The following is a 19,514-nucleotide window of genomic DNA, read 5'->3' on the forward strand; positions in this document are numbered from 1 at the left end:
GCTTACTTCTGGCTCTGCACTCAGGAATTACTCCTGGCGGTGCTGGTGGACCATGCTAGGGATTGAACCAGGCCACTTGCAAGGCAAACACCCTACCTGCTGTACTATCGCTCCAGTCACTAACACCACCTCTTAATAACAACACCAGGATTATAATAACCATCAGGCAGCCAGAAAAACTTAGCAATAAGTGAAGAATAATTTTTTTGGTTTGGGGAATTACATCTGGTGGTGCTAGAGACTGTTCCTGGCTCTGCTTAAGAGTGACCCTTGGCAGTGCTTGGGAAACCAGACATGGTACTAAGGAAATTTAAGTGCTTGAGGCCAGGAGAAAGAGACATAAATGTTCTCTACTCTGGAAGATCTTTCAGGCTATTCCAGGTAATAGAACTTTAGATAGCAAATTGTAACTACTTACATCATGGAGATTGTGACCCAGATAGCCATGAGAAATTCCTCTGTCCCAGAGCTAAAGGAGTTTGTTTCTCTATCTTCGGATGAAATGGGAAAACATTTATTTATTTATTTATTTATGGTTTTTATTTATGGTGGTGTTCAGAGGTTATTCCTGGCTCTGCATTTGGGAGTTACTCCTGCCGTTACTTGAGGGACTGTATGGGATGCTAGGTATTGAACCTGGATTGGTCACGTGCAAGGCAAGTGCTCTACCCACTGTACCATTGCTCTGGCCCACAGGTGAAGAATATTGAGGAGCACCGTCAGCGTAGTCTGGACTCAGTGCAGGAGCTGATGGAGAGTGGGCAAGCAGTGGGAGGCATGGTTGCCACTACCACAGGTCAGCTCTCTCTTTCCTATCAGGTAGCTGGGAATTCCAAAGGCATCTCCTTATGTACTCTCTATTTTATTTGGGGGGGCTACATCTGGCAGTGCTGGGGTGAGGGTATAGGCTACTCACAACTTGATGTAAGGGATCAAACCCTGAACTCCTGCATACGGAGCTTGTACATTAGCCTTTGAGCTATCTCCCTAGTCCCCATATATATATATATATTTTTTTTTTTTTTTGGCTGGGGGGTGTATACCTGGCAGGGGCTACTCTTGGCTCATTGCTCAAGGGTTGACTCCAGCACTGCTTGGGGGACCAAAGGTGCCAGGGATCAAACCCAAGCTTCATGGATCTGTGTTTTTTTTGTTGTTTTTGTTTTGTTTTGTTTTGTTTTCAGGGCACACATAGTGGTGCTCAGGACTCACTCCTGGCTCTAAACTCAGGGACACGCCTGATAGGTTCAGGGGGCCATATTGGGTGATAGGAATTGAAGCTGGGTTTGCTGTGTGCAAGGCAAACACCCTACCCACTGTACTATGACCAGCTCCAACACTCTGACCCCTTGAACTATATCTCTGGCCCATGCCTTACTTCTGAATAAAAGCTGTAGTAGATTTATTTCATTTTAGGCAAGTTTAAAAAGGTTTGGAGTTCTCTAGACATCATTCATAGTTGGTAGACTCTCAGCAGTACCTTGGTTGAGAATGTCTTTCTCTTATCTCTTTCTAACCTCCTCCCAGACTGGAATCAGCCAGCTGAAGCACAAGTTCAGCGGATCATTTCACGCTGCAACTGCCGAATGTACTATATTAGTTACAGCCATGATGTTGATCCTGAGCTGGCAACTCAGATTAAGCCACCTGAAGTTCATGAGAACCAGGAAAAGGAAGATCTCCTAAAGAAGCAGGAAGGTATTTAAGACCTGAAAGGATTTTTTTGTGTGTGTGGCTTTTGGATCACACTCGGTGTTGCTCAGAATTTGCTCCTGGCTCTGCACTCAGGAATTACTCTTGGTGTTGCTCGGGGGACCATATGGGATGCCAGTGATCAAACCCGGGTCAACCACCAGGGTCAGCCATGTGCAAGGCGAACACCCTACCCACTGTACTATTGCTCCCGCCCAAGACCTGAAAGGATGTTAAGTGGGGGATTGGGAACTTGTGAAAGTAGTTATTTTCTTGATGTATTTGAGTTAGAAGTGTTATTGAAAGTTGCACTGCACCCTGGGCATTAACATTTCAGTTTAGATTTTGTAGGTTCTGTTTCTTTTTGCTTATTGGGTACACCTGGCAATGTTCAGAGCATACTCCTGGCTCTGTGCTCAAGGATCACTCCTGGTGGGGCTTGGGGGACCATATGGGAATGCCAAAGATTGAACCTGGGTCTGCCACATGCAGGGAAATACTCTATCCACTACACTATCTCTCCTGCCCCTGTTTTTTTTGTTCTTGTCTTTTAAATCTGGGCCACACCCCAGAGGTGCTCAGGGCCTACTCCTGGTTCTGGAGCACTCAGGGATTACTTCTGGCAATACTCAAGGGGCCATATGGGATGCCGGAGATCAAATCTGGGTGGTTGCATGCAAGGCAAGAGCCTTACTCACTGTACTGTCTCTCCTGCCCTACGTTTTCTGAGTTCCAGTATGAGAGGGTAACTGGGAGAGAATTGGAATAAATAAGTATTGTTTGATTTGGAAGTGAGCAAACATGTTTCTAATTATAAGACTCTCTCACCAAGCCCTTTTCTGGTGTGTACTAATGGGAGTGATCCCAAATATGAGTTAGGAGATGAGCTGAAATATTTAAGGTGAAATTTGAAATGCTGGCAACAATTTTGCTGCTTATAATTTACAGGAGCTGTAGATACCTTCACCCTCATCCACCATGAACTAGAAATCTCCACCAACCCAGCTCAGTATGCCATGATCCTGGATATTGTCAACAACCTACTGCTCCATGTAGAACCCAAACGGAAGGTGAGCATGACCCTTTATGGATCCCAGTTAGCTTCACGGGAAACTTCAGACCTTAGGTTTTATTTACGGTATGGTAAGAGTAGTCATGCTTTTTGTACAGCCTCTGTAAGTAGTGGAGTGAAATTTTGCTTACCTAGGAAAGTTCTGAGTGTTTTTGAAAGCGTAGCACTTCTTTCCTTGGTTGTTTTTGTTTTACTTCTTTGGAGGTGTGGAGGTGGCATATGGGGACTATTCCTGGCATTGGTGGTTGTGATTATCACTCCTGGCTATATTGGGGCCTCCTGGCAGTCCAGGGGATAGAACCTGAGGCTCCTGCCATGCAAAGCATGTATTCCAGTACTTCTAGCCCTTTTTCCGAGCCTTCATTATTTTTCCCCCCATTGGTTAGTTCTAGAGACTCAGTTATAAATGTGCTTTAAAATAGTAATGTTACCTCAGAGAGCCAGCACCTGTGTAACCTCAGAGCCAGCATGCATGTGCCATTCCATACATCTAAGCAACAACCCCCACAATAAGGGGATTTATTAATATAAGAGTTATTTTTTAGTGCATGTTGTAACAAGCAATAAAAACTACACAATTTTGTGCCTGCCTAAGGGGCAGGCTTGGGAATAGCTGGGAAACTGGGAACAGTTGTGGAGGGAAGGTCACACTGATGGTGGGATTGGTGTTGGAACATTGAATGCCTGAATCAGCTGTATTATGAGCAAATTTGTAAATCAGGATGTTTAAGTACAGTAAAAAAAAAATAGTAATGTCACCCACCTGCTACCTTTGGTGAAATCCACAATGCCAAATCTTCTGCATTGGTATACCCTTATTCTTCTTACTAAAGGTAACAAATAAGGGGCTTGCGTCATAGTATAGTGGGTAGGGCACTTGCCTTGCATGTGGCTGATCCAGGTTCGAGCCCCAGCATCCTGTATAGTAACTCAAGCACTACCAGAAATAATTCCTGTTGCAGAGCCAGGAGTATCAGTGGGGCTGTCCCAAAAACCAAAAACTAAAACAAAATAAATAAATAAATGAATAAAATTGACAAAATAAGGATGGACCTTCCAAATGAGATCTCCTTTCTTCCTTTTTGTCTTTTTTGAGATCCCGCTTGTTTTTTACTTTACTATAAGCCACCTTGGTTAAAAAGTGTCATTCATTTCTTTCTGCACTCCTTTAGGAGCACAGTGAGAAGAAGCAGCGGGTTAGGTTCCAGTTGGAGATCTCTAGCAATCCTGAGGAGCAACGCAGCAGCATATTACACTTGCAGGAGGCTGTGCGACAGCATGTGGCTCAGATACGGCAGCTGGAAAAGCAGATGTATTCTATTATGAAGGTATTTAGTTACCCAAGTAGTCCTCAGACAGGGAAATCTACAAAAGGGAGATCTCTGCAATTTCTCTTGTCTTGGCTTTGTAGTCTTTGCAGGATGACAGTAAGAACGAGAACCTGCTTGACCTGAACCAAAAGCTTCAGCTGCAGCTAAACCAAGAGAAGGCTAACCTACAGTTGGAAAGTGAAGAGCTTAATATCCTCATCAGGTGCCCCCGCATTCTTCCCCTGTTCTTTTCTCACTTCCCAGCTGGAGTTGATTTCCATTTCTTGCTTGTGTTTTTATAGTGTGATGTTTACCAAAGTGGGTGAGATCACCCTCAAACCCCCACACCACACACTCACCAGGGGCACAGGAATGATGGTGATGAAGGGGCAGTAGTACCTTGTGTGCAAATGGAACTGGGGGGTGATTTTGTTTGTTCACTTAAGAGTTTTTAGGTCTAGTGTGCATTATCAAAGGCTGCTGGTCTAGCAGATCAGAGCATTCCTTTCTGAATGAGTCCTGATGAATTTAGCCAAGAAATTGGGGCTAGAGAGATAGTACAATGTGTAGGATGTTTGTTATGCAGGCAGCCAACCCAGGTTCGATCCCCAGCATCCCATATGGACCCCCAAGTACCGCCAAGAGTAATTCGACATGCAGAGCCAGGAATAACCCCTGAGCCTTGCAAGATGTGGCCCAAAAACCAAAGGGGAAAAAAAAATTGACAATAGGAGGGTCCTTCCTTTGGCTCTTCCATAGAGTACAAGGGAAAGGAGAAAAACAGGTAGTTGGGAATATCACTTTTGTGATCTTGATGCTGTATAGATGAACTGAAAATAAACTCTCTTGAAGTGGATCAGCAAGGAATGCAACTACTGATGTAATCTAGGTGCTCTCAGTGGAAAGAAACTTCTTTTTCAAGAAGATAAATAGGGGCTAGGCTTGTAGCTCAGTGGTAAACCACTGACTTATATATGAGGTCCTGAGTACGATTACTGCTCCTACAATTCCCCCTCAATGCCCCCCCAGACCCCAATACGTATAATACAAATAGAGGATTTGCTTGGAGTCATTAAAAAATTTTGAGGGGCTGGAGTACAGCGGGTAGGGCATTTGCCTTGCACGCGATCGTTCAATTTCCAGCATCCCATATGGTCCCCTAGCACCACCAGCAGTAATTCCTGAGTGCATGAGCCAGGAGTAACCCCTGTGCATCGCTGGGTGTGACCCAAAAAGTTAAAAAATTTGAGGAAATAATTATTTCTGTTTCAGAATAGGGCCATCTCTAGGTTTAATTCCTGCATCATTGAAGAGCTTCCTGTCTCAGTTCAAGCTGAATGCTGTTGCCCTTGTTGATTTTGATGCTCTTATCCATTTATAGGTGTTTTAAGGATTTTCAGCTGCAGCAGGCCAATAAGATGGAATTGCGAAAGCAACAAGAAGATGTCAGTGTGGTTCGTCGCACTGAATTCTATTTTGCTCAAGCACGGTGGCGCCTGACAGAGGAAGATGGACAGCTCGGAATTGCTGAGCTGGAGCTGCAGCGATTCCTCTATAGCAAGGTACTGGATATATCTAGTCACACAAAGCCAGGTGTATAGAGAGATTTGGCTATCTCAGTAGTCTTACTAAAAAAGGGGGACAAAAATATTGATTTTTTTTTCAGCCACACTCGATACTACTTAGGGCTTACTTCTGGCTCTGAATCAGGAACCACTCCTGGCAGGTTCAGAGCACCATAAGTGATGGCCAGAGATCAAACCCGAGTTGGTTGCATGCAGAACCAACACCCTACCTGCTATCCTATTGCTCTGGCCCCAGATTATTGATTTTTTTAACCCAGAGCCTCATACTTGTGAGGTATACATTCTACTACTGAGCCATGTCCCTGGCTGTTATATGATTATTAACAATGATAGAATCATAAGCATAGGTCCTCTTGAACACAAATTTGTATTAAAAAATACAAAAAATATATAAAAAATAAATACACATATATATATGCAAATACACACACACACACACACAAAATTGACAGATGCATCCCTTATTGAATAGTATTAGCCCTAGAAACATTGTCCAGAGGAAGCAATGTTCCAAGCTCATCTTGTATTAATTCTGTACTAACAATTCGGCTTTTCTATAGTTATCCTTGGCATGGAGAAGACATTATTAATCCCTACTCCATTACCCTCCATGCCCTGAACATCTGAAAATTAGCTTTTGAATGTCACACTGACTTGGAAATACGTCATACTGGCCAGTAGTACTTGAAAGAAACATTGAATCATCGTGTGCATTGACTTTCAATTGAAAGAGATACCAGAGGTTGGGATTAGACATATGGAGAAACTGAAACAATTGAGTCTATATTAATTCTCTGACAAACTCTTGACAAAGACTTACTGGATGATGGTGGGGGTGGGTGTTTTTATAGGTGAATAAGTCTGATGACACAGCAGAACACCTCCTGGAATTGGGCTGGTTCACTATGAACAATCTCCTTCCTAATGCAGTGTATAAGGCAAGTCTTCCAATTTCCTAGCCTATTCATATTCTTCTAAGTACCGGGTACTTTTTGAGGGTGGGACCTATGCTCAGGAATCACTCCTTGCAGTGCTCAGGGGACCATATGTGATGCTAGGGGTTCAAACCTTTGTCCGTTGTGTGCAAGACAAGCATCTTACCAGCTATACTCTCTCTCCAGCCCAACACGGCATTCGTAATAGCCCTACCACAGAACCAACTGTGGGGAGCACTGTGGTCGTCTGAGATTGTGAAAACTTTCTCAGCTTAGCAGGACCATTGCTTCTCTTGGTCCGCAGAAGCATTTTTGGTTGATTGATCATTCTCTATCCTATAGGTAGTCCTACGGCCACAGAGCTCCTGTCAGTCTGGGCGGCAGCTAGCATTGCGCCTCTTCAGCAAAGTCCGACCCCCAGTTGGGGGTATCTCTGTGAAGGAGCACTTTGAGGTTAGTAAACAGTCCTTGGCTTTTTTTCTTTTCTTTTTTTTTTTTTTCTTTTTTTGGTCACACCCGGTGATACACAGGGGTTACTCCTGGCTCATGCACTCAGGAATGACTCCTGGCTGTGTACGGGGGACCATGTGGGATGCTGGGAATGGAATCTAGGTTGGCCGCGTGCAAGGCAAACGCCCTCCCCGCTGTGCTATATTGCTCCAGCCCCAGTAAACAGTCCTTTGTGGGGGACCACTAAGAAAGGCCAGTGATAAGTTATGTGTATTATACTATGCTATATTAGGAGTAGGTAAGCTGAGGGATGATGTCTGAGCTTAATTGCTTCTTCAGCTTTTTTCCTCTTTAGGTAAACGTGGTGCCTCTCACCATCCAGCTGACACACCAGTTCTTCCATAGAATAATGGGCTTTTTCTTTCCTGGCCGAAGTGTAGAAGATGATGAGGTTGGTGATGAAGAAGATAAATCCAAACTGGTGACTACTGGTGAGAACTCTTGTGGTGCAGCTCCAGAAGAAAAGAGATAGCACCCCATGAAAGAGCGGAAGCATGAGAAAGAGGATGACAGCTGATGTGCTTGCTTTTTCATAGGAATACCAGTGGTGAAGCCTCGACAGCTGATTGCAACAGATGATGCAGCACCACTGGGCCCTGGGAAGGGTGTGACACAGGGCTTGAATCGGAGTTCTGGGGTCAGAAGGTCATTTCGCAAAGCACCAGAGGTAACAGATGTGCCCCTAGTTATAGAAAAATGGGAGAGTCCTGTTTGATCTGACTGGGAATTTCTTCTATTTTTCTTGGCTTTTATTTTAGAGATAGAAAGGAGGGGGAGATGTTTTAGGGCCTAAGTGTTTCTTCTGATGGTTTCAGGGCTCAGACTCTTTTTGCTTTTTCTAGCACCCTGTGGATGATATTGACAAGATGAAAGAGCGAGCTGCCATGAACAACTCCTTCATCTACATAAAGATTCCACAGGTTCCACTGTGCGTCAGCTATAAGGTCTGTGCCTCCTTGGCACTTTTTAGAATGGGTGGGAAGTTAAGTAGATAAGATCATCAGCGATTAAAGACTCAGGGGTCCAGCTTATGTAACTGATCAGTTGAGTGAAAAATTAGTTAGCTCCTTTGTTCTCCTCTGAAGTCAGTACCTTTACCAGACTGACATGAGGGGAAATCAGTATCTAAGTTACTGATGCAGGAGAGTATTAACTAGACTTGGACTTAAGACTGACTGAAACTAAAAATAACATGCAGTAACCTCACCCCTCTCCTTGTTCTTCTCTTACAGGGCGAGAAGAACAGTGTGGACTGGGGTGACCTTAACCTGGTGCTCCCATGTCTGGAGTATCACAACAACACATGGACATGGCTAGACTTTGCCATGGCTGTCAAAAGGGACAGTCGCAAAGCCTTGGTTGCCCAGGTACCCTGCCAGAGTTCATAGCTGTTCGGTTAACAAAGACTAGCAAGCAGTTCCTCTCACTGACACATTAAGTTGTAGGATTTATTAACAAGGAACCTTGCGAAGGAGAAGGTGACTGGAGTGAGCAGCTTCTAGCCTTGCCTTATCTCTGACTTTGCTGCGATGATTGTCAATGTTTACTGTTTATTACATTTCCTATTTATTTTTAGGGAACTGAGGGTTGACGTGACTTCAAGTTTAGAATGGGCTCCAATTAGACCGTACACTTCTTGAAAACAGATATCCCATTATAAATTGGCCCATTCTGCTTTAATATTAAATAAATATTGTTATTGATTTGGTTCATTCTGATTCCTTCTGCCTGTCTCACTATATTTTCACTAATATTTGACTTCTCTCTTACTCTAACCTATCAGGTAATCAAAGAGAAGCTAAGGTTGAAGCCTGCAACAGGGACTGAAGTCCGGGGAAAACTAGAAACTAAATCAGATCTCAACATGCAACAACAGGAAGAGGAGGAGAAAGCTCGGCTGCTCATTGGTCTAAGTGTGGGCAAAAAGAACCGGAGCAAGAAATCCATCTTCGGCAGGCGCAAATGATCCAGCAAGAGCAACTGCTGCACGGGATCTGACTCTGGCTCATGCTCCAGGGACTGTGGGGTGGGAGGCGTTTCCCTTCATCCAGTAGGGTGTGGGGGTCTGGAGCCCACAGGTGCCTGTAGAGAGGCATTGCTGTTTAGCACCTCACCTGTTCCCTGAAGAGCGTGGTGGACAATAATGCTGAGTTCTACCTCACACTGATCAGCAGGTCCAAGGTCAGAGAGGCGCCAAGAGAGTGAGACCCAGGAAGCAGGCCCAGGGCTAGGGATCGAATTCTCGCGGAATTAGCTGAAAGGGTGGGGAGACAGTCCCGATCAAGTGTGGTAAATTTTTATAAACATACATACATATAAATATATACACATATATATTTCTAAGTGTAACTGCTCTCCTTCTGTGCCAGAAAGCTGAGGGTGGGGGTGGGGGTTGATTTATCCCTCATTCCACTGCCTTGTATGAAAGAGGTATTAGTGTTCTGGGGTAAATCAGCCCCTCCCCAGTCTGCCAAGCTTATTTGGGAGGATGGCAATAACTGCCAGGGCTGGTCATGGGTGTCCCTGGGTTATGCCTTGAAGAATGATAAATGATTTAAAGAGAAAAATATATTTTAAATTTGATGCTGATGCTTGTTTTATTGTGTTGAGTGCGTGATTTCAGCCTTCAGTATTCTTCCCTCTCATCAACCCAAGCAAGTCACATCCTCGAGCTTTCACTCTGCTGAGGGTGACCTTTTTCCCTTCTGCCCGTAGCAGTGTCAGATACTTCCGGCTCTTAAGTGACACTCGCCCCATGCTGATAGATCTCTGCACATTTTAGTTTTGGCTGTAAGCCTTAATCGGGGATAGGATTTAGCATTAGGATGAAGTTTGGTTGCATCACTCAGTCTCTAGTCATGAACAGCAAGAAAGAGGTGGAGCTTGTGTAATGCAGCATCAGGGGGAGGAATTGCTTATGTAACTGGGACAGCAGTTTTAGCGGAAGGAGAGGAGGCACAGGCTGGGGATGGGAGCAGTGAATTGTCGGCAGGGGCAACACGCCCAGGGACCTACTTGTCATAAGGTAGGCAGTGGGGCTCTCTTACCTATTTAGGGAGGTGAAGGAGGCATGGGTTTGAGGCCTGGGGAATAACTGGAGCAAGTGATGTCCCACACACAGGGAGGACAGGAAAGCTATAATGTAAAAACATCCTAGCTCCATACCATAGTATGTAGGATGCAGGCTGTATTTCTGGTGTGTTGAGAAAATATCCAGTGATTGCCATCCTCGGGGCTGGAGCAATAGCACAGCAGTAGGGCGTTTGCCTTGCACGCAGCTGGCCTGGCCGAGCCAGGTTCGATTCTTTTGCCCCTCTCAGAGAACCCGGCAAGCTACCGAGAGTATCTAGCCCACACGGCAAAGCCTGGCAAGCTACCCGTGACATATTTGATATGCCAAACATAGTAACAAGTCTCACAATGGAGACGTTACTGAGCCCACTCAAGCAAATCGATGAACAATGGGAGGACAGTGACAGTGCCATCCTAGAGGATACGAATTGCATTCAGGAAATATAGAGCTTAATACAAAGTAAGAATATTGGCAATTTTTCTGGTATTCAAAAGTATGTTTCTAGGTAGGCTTCACACATGAGGGAGTGCCTGCTAAGATGGGTGGAAATGAATGCCTCAAGCAGATTGAGACTGGCTTCCTTGGTTCTCAGCAGGGTGGCAACATCCGGGGCCCTTTGATCAGAGGCTGGAGATGCCTCTGGTCAGGTATAGGAACCACCAGATCAGGTCTGGAAGAACTGTGGGTACTACAAAGGCATCAGTGTCTGCATCAGGAGTCCTTGAAGCCATCCCCATCACCCGAAGAGAAGCCTCTTCCAGAGTGGCCAGTGCCTCAGTTCAACCTCTTTCTGCCTGAGTTTCCCTTTAGGCCCCACAGGGGGCAGCAGCAGCTGAAGGTAGGTGAACAGAATCCCTGGAAGGAGTCTCAGTCTCGGAGAAATCTAGAAAGTCAAACCAGACTCAGTCCTTTTTTTCTGTTTTTCTACCCAGATTTTAGGCCTTGTGGCTAAAGGCTCCTTTGGAACTGTCCTCAAGGTTCTAGATTGTGGCCAGAAAACACTATTTGCAGTGAAGGTAGGGACTAAACTTATTTTCTAGTTCCTACTTCCAGGCTTGAAGATTGAACAGAATAAACAATAGCAGTATTACCCCCCTCTTGGAGTTGTCTCTCTTTATAGGTGGTGCCCAAGATAAAGGTCCTACAGAAGGACATCCTGAGGCAGTGCAAAGAGGAGGTTAGCATTCAGGTATGTACAGAACCCTGGAAAGAGCTAATTTATAGGTGGAGAAAGGTAGCTTTCTTGTTCAGCTCTACCTGGTTCTGCCCCTCTGTTTCAACCTAGTTTTGAAAATACATAATTTTGGCACTGGAGCAATAGTACAATGGGTAGGGAGCTTGCCTTGCATGTGGCCGACACCCGGGTTTGGTCTCGGTATCCCATATGATCCCTGAGCACTGCCAGGAGTAATACTTGAGTGCAGAGCCAGGAGTAAGCCCTGAGCATTGTTGGGTGTGCTCCCAACAAAAAAATAATTAAAAATTTATAATTTTGTGTGATTAATGCCTGCCAGGGATTAAACCCAGGGTCTCAAACATGGAAGACAAGTGCTCTACCTCTGGGCTACATCTCAAACTAATTAACACCAAAGTAGAACTTGAGAAATGTCACAATTAGGAGTTATTCTAGGTCCTACCAGGAAAATTTCTCCAGTATGTCCCAGTTCCTTAGTACTATGCTAGTTCTGGAATTATCAGGCAGGCAGTTCCAATTATTGGGTTCATTTGAGCTAAGAAGTGGGGCAACCGTTTCATTTCTGCATAAATAGGTAACCTTACTTCTTGAATCCTTTGATTCTCATTGACCCTCCTGAACTTCTTTTTCCTTTATCCCCAGCGCCAGATCAGTCATCCTTTTGTACACAGTTTGGGGGACAGCTGGCAGGGGAAACAGCACCTCTTCATTAGTGAGTGATGACCTCTTACTCCCAAGGTTCTTGTGCTATGTCCTCCTGCAATTATCCATTTGTATTGTTTGTCCTTTACTCTGTTCTCCTTCTCATAGCATTCTCTCTCCTTGGGAGAAAAAACAACAGGTGGTGTCAGTTTGGGTGGAGGCTACAATGTCTCAAACCCAAGCTTAGTAACCCTCAAAAACTGCCCAGACGTCTGTTGCCTTCCAGTGTGCAGCTACTGCAGCACGGATCTGTACTCCCTGTGGTCTGCTGTTGGCTGCTTTGCTGAGGCTTCCATCCGCCTCTTTGCTGCTGAGCTGGTCCTGGTGCTGTGTAAGTTAAACTCGTAATAGAAATAGGGAAGGAAGAATTACAGTGGTGGTCAACAGATTGATGTTAACTCTGAAGATTAAAAAAAAAATGAGGGGCTGGAGCGATAGTACAGTGGGTAGGGTATTTGCCTTGCACATGGCCGACCTGGGTTCGATTCTCAGCATCCCATATGGTCCCCCCAAGCACTGCCAGGAGTAATTCCTGCGTGCATGAGTCAGGAGTAACCCCTATGCATCACCAGGTGTGACCCCCCCCCAAAATAAAGAAAAATTTAAAAAAATGATGGGGATGGGATAGTGGATACCAGGGAAATTGGCAATTCAGCACATCTCTTACTTGCTGTCATCCACAGGCTATCTCCATGATTTGGGCATCATCCACCGAGATGTGAAGGTAAAGTTAGTGCTTTTTTTGCTTTATCTGAATAGGGGACTGAGTAAGGAGTTCAACGTGTTCAGTAAAACAAAGGCGAACTGAAAGCAATTAGCATTGAAGCCCACTAGTTTTAAGGATATGGGCTTCTACCCTCCAAGCATAGAGTAGGGCATCTTCTTCAACTGGGAAGTACGCATAATGAAAAGAATTGAATAAATTACTTCTCACCCGTAATTTTTCAGATGGAGAATATCCTTCTGGATGAACGAGGTAAGTCCATTTCTTTTCCTAATCAGAATGAGAGGTACTTTAATTTGGGAATAAATTATGACTGCCAGAATAGAGGAATGGTGTTGCTGCTTTATCTTTCATAGGCCATCTGAAACTGACAGACTTTGGTCTGTCCCGCCATCTGCCCCGGGGAACCCGAGCTTATACTATCTGTGGTACTCTTCAGTACATGGGTGAGAGAGAAGCTAAAGCTGTGGGGAGCATTGGGAAGGAGGATAGCCAGTAGATGTCTGTGACAAGTATCTTTCAAATCCATAGCCCCAGAAGTTTTGAGTGGAGGGCCTTACAACCATGCTGCTGATTGGTGGTCCCTGGGTGTCTTGCTTTTCTCGCTGGCAACTGGAAAGGTGAGAGAATAGTAGTGACTGTACCACCTTGTGGTGGAAAGAACGAAGACCTAAGCAAATATTGCCTTACTCCTATTAAGGAGTGACACCCTCCCACCTCTTAACTCAGTTTCCAGTAGCTGCAGAGAGAGACCATGTGGCTATGTTGGCAAGAGTGACCCGCTGTGACACTGTGATCCCAGATTCTCTTAACCAGGGGCTCTCCCTCCTGCTCCATGAGGTAAGGGTTATCACTGCTTTCCTTCCTGACGAAAAAACTCATTCTCCTTTTCTCCTTTCTCTATCATTGAAGTTGTATTTCCCTATTCATCTAGGGTTTTTTTTTTTTTTTTTTTTTTTGCTTTTTAGGTCACACCCGGCAATGCACAGGGGATACTCCTGACTCTGCGCTCAGGAATTACCCCTGGCGGTGCTCAGGGGACTATATGGGACGCTGGGAATCAAACCCAGGTCTGCCGCGTGCAAGGCAAACGCCCTACCCGCTGTGCTATTGCTCCAGCCCCTCATCTAGGTTTTTGGTTTTTTTGGCTTGTTTTGTTTTTTTGCAGGAGGGGTAGGTGGCCCGCCAACCTGATAAACTGTACCACCTTCTTACTTGCCCTTTAAAACTTCAGATTTTATTCCCAAGTTCCTAGTCCTATTAATCTTCTGTCTAAAACTGTTCACTTTTGAGAAAGTGGGGCCAGTACTGCTCTCTTATTATTACAATTCTTTTATTCCCACTTTTGCTCTCAAAGTAGCCCAAGCCCTTCCCTTTTTAAAATAAATTAATGTTTAACTGTAGAATTCTTTCTGTCCTCCACAGTTGCAGGAGCTTTTTTTTTCCTCCTCTTGTAGCTTCTCTGTTTAGCCTTTTCCCCTATCCTAATCCATTAACTGTTCATACTCTCCTTTTCTTCAGCTCTTAAGCCAGAATCCCTTCCACCGTCTGCGTTATCTGCATCATTTCCAGCTTCACCCTTTCTTTCGGGGTGTGGCCTTTGACCCAGAGCTCCTACAGAAGCAGCCAGTGAACTTTGCCATGGAGACACAAGCTACCCAACTCAGTCCATTGGAGCCCATGCTCTTCAAGGATTTTGACTGTGATTTTGAGTCCTGCCTGGGCTACCCGAGTCCTGCTTGAGACCCCTGTACTGTATACTGGGGAACATCTGGTAACCTGAAGATCTTCTGCACTGCCAACTTGCTCTCACCACTTTGATGTCATTTTGATGAACCAGTTTATTTTCAGTCTGTAGCCTCATATAGTTCTTCTAGACATTGAATCTTGGACTTTCTACTTCTGGCAGCCACAGTAAACCCTCTGCTTATTCCTCAACATACAACCTACCTCTTAATTCAGTATCTCATATCAGAGTGGCCACCTTTTCCTTTGTTTTGTCTCTCCAGTTCATACCCTGAAGCTTCCAAAGGCATCTTCCACTTTGTCTTTCCTTATGTCTGTCCAGTTTTTTTTTTTCTTGAGCAATAGTAACACATCTTAGGTTCCCAAGGTTTAATTTGTGTTTACTAACCTTGGATTTTGAAGTCTTAAAAGCTGGTATTTCAACCCCATACATGTAGTTAAAAATATATGATCCAGGGGGTTAAAGGCAGATGTAATAAAGTTTTTAAAAAAATTTAAGTGAATTCAATAGCCTAAAATGAGAACAAGAAATGAAACATTAGTGTGTTAATTATTTACTCTAGTGGTCATTAATAGCTCCCCTTTTTCTCCCCCAAACAAAACCTCTTCAGAAGACAGTGATTCTTTTTTGTTTGTTTTGTTTTTTTGGGGGGAGGGTCACACCAGACTCAGGCATTACTCCTAGCAGTCCTTGGGGGCCATATAGGATAACTGGGATCAAACCTGGGTTGACCCGGTGGAAAGCAAGCAAACGATGGTGATTCTTAAACTTATCATTTTCCTAAAAAGCTCAGAACTGGGGCTGGAGTGATAGCACAGCGGGGGAGGAAGGGGAGTTTCTTGTATGCAGCTGACCTGGGTTTAATCCTTGAAATCCCATATGGTCCCCTGAGCACCTCTAGGAGTGATTCCTGAGTATATTGCCAGGAGTAACCCTTGAGCATTGCTGGGTGTGGCCCAAAACCCAAGAAATAAACAAGTAAATAAATAAAAAGCTCAGGATTTAGTTTCTGGTGGGTAAAACCAAGGGATTAGAGTTGTGACATCAACTTTAAGATTGAAGGTTAGAATTGGTAAAGGGAAATGTGTTTGATATTTACATGACTGAGACCTAAACCCGAAAGCTCTGTAACTTTTCCCACAGTGATTCAATAAATAAATAAATTAAAAAAAAAAAAGATTGAAGGTTAGAGAGATTTATATGAAGAATCTTTGCCTTTAATGTTGAGAATCATCTGGACCATAAATTTTTATACATGGTTAGCCTTTGTCTCTTCATTTTTCTTTAACTTCTTAAAAACTTATTTTTTATTATCCTTTGTTTATTATTAGTTTTTAATGGTTTTGAGTCCTCACTAATCTCTCTAGGCCAAAGAGAGTCTGGGAAGTATATTCTGTTCTTTTTATTCATTCTGTTCTTGAATTAAGTTAGATTTTCCTTATACATAGATGGCATTTTATTTAGCTTTATAGAAATTTTATTCTTAGATTGTACTTCAAAGTCCTTATAAAAATTCCTGTAAAACTTAGATGTTATGGATACTACAAAGGATGTTTATCACTATAATTCACTGTCACTGTCACTGTCCTCCCGTTGTTCATCGATTTGCTCGAGCGGGCCCAGTAACATCTCCATTGGAGATTTTGTTGTTACTGTGTTTGGCATATTGAATACATCACGGGGAGCTTGCCAGGCTCTGCCATGCGGGCGAGATACTCTCGGTAGCTTGCCGGGCTCTCCGAGAGGGGCGGAGGAATCGAACTCGGGTCAGCCATGTTGGCTGCGTGCAAGGCAAACGCCCTACTGCTGTGCTATCGTTCCAGCCCATCACTACAATTCATAATTTCATAATGTTCAATTTAAGGATATGTAGGAAGAATATTTTTCTGATCTTTTTTTTCCTGAATTGCTGTTTGGTTTTTACCTCCAAAACACTAAATAATCAACTGTGTTTTTCTTGTTCTTAATCATGTTAGACTACTTAAAGTCCAATTTATGACCCATCTCCAGCAAATGTTTAGGACTTCATGATACATATTTTTTTGTGCTGACTATGTTGATGGAAAGTTTCCTTTTCCTTTTCTACCTTTATTTTTCATTTTTCTGTTTCAATTTTTTTATTCTTTGCATATTTGCAAGCCTTTTTTTGGAATACGTTTAGACATTAAATGAATAAATCAACATATCTTTAATCCATGATTATCTCATTTCTTCCTAGATACTTTTGTAGTTTTACTTCTTTTTTTTCCCAAAAATTATTTATCTTTTGTTTGTTTGGTTTTTGTTTTGGGGTCATACCCAGTGTTGCTCAGGGGTTTCTTCTGGCCCTGTTGTCTCAGGAATTACTCCTGGTGGTGCACAGGGGAGCAAACAGGATGCCAGTGATCGAACCAGAACAGGCTTTGTGCAAGGCAAGTAAGTGTCCTACCCACTGTTCAATCTCTCTAGCCCCAAGAATTTATTTTTAAATTTTATTGATTTTGGTCTGGAAAATTTTTAAATTTATTTTTGCCCGTATTTTTTTTGGGGGGTCACACCCCTCTGTGCTCAGAGCTTACTCTTGGCTCTATGCACAGGAATCACTGTTGATGGGCCTGGGGAACCATATAGGGTGTGGGAAATTGAGCCTGGGTCAACCATATGCAAGGCAAGTGCCTTATCCTCTGTACTATCTTACTGCCTCTCTGTTCCTGGCCTGGAAATCTTTCCCAGAGCTTCATAAAGCATGTGCTCTACCATTAAAAAAAAAAATCCTGAGGCCAGAGGGCAGCGGGTAGGGCACTTGCCTTGCATGCAATGTGATCCCCCACCCCAAAAGAAACATATTCCTTACTGTTCCTTTTTTTTTTAAAGTTGTAGTGATCAGCACTGCATATTGGATAAGATTAAAAACCCAGAATAGTAGAGAAAGAAGCATTTTTTAAAGTAGTTAAGAGTATTAGATTAGGGTCCAGGGAAATAGCTTATGAGCTGGAACACATACTTCACAGGTAGAAAGGAACTCTGGATTGTGTGTTGTTTTTCTTTTCTTTTTGGGTCACACCCGGCAATGTTCAGGAGTTACTCCTGTCTCTGCACTCAGGAATCACTCCTGGCAGTCCTCAGGGGACCATATGGGATGCTGGGAATCAACCCAGGTCAGCTGCATGCAAGGCAAACGCCCTGCCTGCTGTGCTGGCTGTGCTGTGGCTCCAGCCCCCTGGATTGGGTTTGATCCCCAGCCCCAAATGGTCCCCTGAGCCTTGCCAGGAGTGTAACCAAAAACAAACAAACAAGCAATCCACAAAACCCCAAGCATTAGGCTAGAATTTAGAAGACTCAAGTATTTTTACACAAGTCATTTTTTTTTTTACTTTTTTATTGAATCACTGTGAGATAGACCCTTACAAAGCTGTTCATGATTAGATTTCAGTCATGCAGTGTTCCAACACCCATCCCTCCACCAGTGTTTTATTTCCCAGTACCAATGTCTCCACGTTCTCTCCCATCACCCCCTACCCTCTGTCTCTACAGCAGGCGCTCACACTCTCTCCCCCTCTCCCCCCACCCTTTTGGGTATTGTGGTTTGAAATATTAATAATGAAAGGTTATCAAGAATATCCCTTTACCTACTTTTAACACTCAGATCTTATAAAAGTCATTTTAACACATCTTAACAGCTTCAAAATGAGAAGGTTATAACAGTTCTTCATTGTACGGTTGAGATTTCTGTGATTTTTTTTTTTTTTTTTTTTTTTTTGCTTTTTGGGTCACACATGGAGATGCACAGGGGTTACTCCTGGCTCTGCACGCAGGAATTACCCCTGGAAGTGCTCAGGGGACCATATGGGATGCTGGGAATCAAATCTGGGTCGGCCGCATGCAAGGCAAATGCTCTACCTGCTGTGCTATCGCTCAAGCCCTCTGTGATGTTTTATCAAAGATCAGATACAGATTACTTTATGATACAGTATCCAATGTTAATAAATGTTCAGGTTACCCAACATTATATAACCTCTCTGATGAGAGCAACAACCTAGATTAAAATCTTCAGGACAAGGGAGCTGAGGAGATAGTTCAAGGGTTAAAGTGCCTGTCTTTCTTTAAAGTGACTGAACCTGGTTTGACTAGCACTGCAGATGGTCCCCTAAATACTGCTAGTAGTAGCCCCTGAGCAATGGTTGGTAAGGCAACAAACGTCCCCTACCAAAACAAAAGATCTCTAGGAATGGCTAACAAAGATCCCTTTTCTGGGTCATGTAAGACAGCTTCAAGCCCAGATCACATAGGTATAGTTTGGAGTATAATTTGGGCTACTCCTGGCTTTGTGCTCAGGGTTGCTCCTGGTGGTACTGGGAAGACCTTGTGATACTCCGTGAGAAGCATGCATCCAGCCCTTTGAATCATCTTCCCTGGCCTGGAATTATTTTTTTTACTATGAGGACACTTTCAGTATGCTCTTCAGTGGCAAACTGAAGCATGATTTTCAGAGTACAGGAAATAATAGAAACAGGTTTTAGAAAATAATTTTTTGAAAATAGTGTTGCCCCCTGTAAATTTTAATATGTTTATCCCTGAAAGGCTTTTGTGGGTGGGGACTCACACCCAAAGTTATTGTTGGGTAGGGAGTGTGTAGGTGATAATTTTTTTTTTCTTTTTGGGTCACACCCGGCGATGCACAAGAGTTACTCCTGGCTCTGCACTCAGGAATAACACCTGGCAGTGCTCAGGGGACCATATGGGATGCTGGGAATCAAACCCGGGTTGGCCTCATGCAAGGCAAATGCTCTACCCACTCCATCCCCAGAGGGAACAATTCTTGACAGTACTCAGGACAAGATGGTACCAGGAATCAAACCCAGGGCCTCACACTTGTAACTGCTGTACACCTAAGCCTTATCCCTGAAAAGTACATTCTTTTTTTGTTACTGTTTTTGTTGAGGGCCATACCTGGCTGTGCTCAAGAGTCACTCCAGGTGGGCTCGGGGC

At 43.8% G+C, this 19,514-nt stretch overlaps 2 protein-coding genes across 4 annotated transcripts in view; both read left to right on the top strand.

Annotated features, from left to right (window-relative positions):
- BLTP2 (bridge-like lipid transfer protein family member 2) overlaps positions 1–9,688 on the top strand; it is a 34,171-nt gene extending 24,483 nt beyond the window's left edge. The window contains exons 27-39 of one of the 2 annotated variants that reach the window (XM_056126758.1): positions 697–796; positions 1,528–1,698; positions 2,641–2,762; positions 3,937–4,092; positions 4,176–4,297; positions 5,456–5,636; positions 6,512–6,602; positions 6,942–7,048; positions 7,401–7,536; positions 7,642–7,772; positions 7,948–8,049; positions 8,338–8,472; positions 8,889–9,688. In XM_056126758.1, coding sequence (XP_055982733.1) covers positions 697–796; positions 1,528–1,698; positions 2,641–2,762; positions 3,937–4,092; positions 4,176–4,297; positions 5,456–5,636; positions 6,512–6,602; positions 6,942–7,048; positions 7,401–7,536; positions 7,642–7,772; positions 7,948–8,049; positions 8,338–8,472; positions 8,889–9,071 — 1,737 coding nt within the window. In that variant the 3' untranslated portion in view covers positions 9,072–9,688. Of the gene's footprint in view, positions 1–696; positions 797–1,527; positions 1,699–2,640; positions 2,763–3,936; positions 4,093–4,175; positions 4,298–5,455; positions 5,637–6,511; positions 6,603–6,941; positions 7,049–7,384; positions 7,537–7,641; positions 7,773–7,947; positions 8,050–8,337; positions 8,473–8,888 lie in introns of those variants that run through there. The other variant, XR_008794220.1, reaches the window with a different exon arrangement.
- Positions 9,689–9,878: 190 nt separating this feature from the next.
- Positions 9,879–14,680, top strand: RSKR (ribosomal protein S6 kinase related). 2 transcript variants are annotated; one of them, XM_056127305.1, is made up of 12 exons: positions 9,879–10,130; positions 10,774–11,016; positions 11,111–11,194; positions 11,299–11,367; positions 12,016–12,085; positions 12,302–12,406; positions 12,759–12,799; positions 13,024–13,051; positions 13,156–13,245; positions 13,331–13,419; positions 13,529–13,639; positions 14,321–14,680. In XM_056127305.1, the coding sequence occupies exons 1-12, from the start codon at positions 10,074–10,076 to the stop codon at positions 14,540–14,542; spliced, it is 1,209 nt and encodes a 402-aa protein (XP_055983280.1). In that variant the 5' UTR covers positions 9,879–10,073; the 3' UTR covers positions 14,543–14,680. The 2 variants fall into 2 exon arrangements, with proteins under 2 accessions (XP_055983280.1, XP_055983281.1); XM_056127306.1 differs by lacking the exon at positions 12,302–12,406.
- Positions 14,681–19,514: the final 4,834 nt, after the last annotated feature.

This window comes from Sorex fumeus, unplaced genomic scaffold (assembly GCF_029834395.1).
Source record: "Sorex fumeus unplaced genomic scaffold, SorFum_2.1 ptg000063l, whole genome shotgun sequence".
NCBI lineage: Eukaryota > Metazoa > Chordata > Mammalia > Eulipotyphla > Soricidae > Sorex > Sorex fumeus.

What these genes read in the sequence shown, in the direction of transcription:
- RSKR (XM_056127305.1), top strand. Translation starts at nt 10,074, where the DNA reads ATGGGAGCAGTGAATTGTCGGCAGGGGCAACACGCCCAGGGACCTACT. An exon ending in AAGAGGAGGTTAGCATTCAG is followed by an intron (nt 11,368 to 12,015) that starts GTATGTACAGAA and finishes CTTTATCCCCAG; the next exon opens with CGCCAGATCAGTCATCCTTT. An exon ending in TATCCTTCTGGATGAACGAG is followed by an intron (nt 13,052 to 13,155) that starts GTAAGTCCATTT and finishes TATCTTTCATAG; the next exon opens with GCCATCTGAAACTGACAGAC.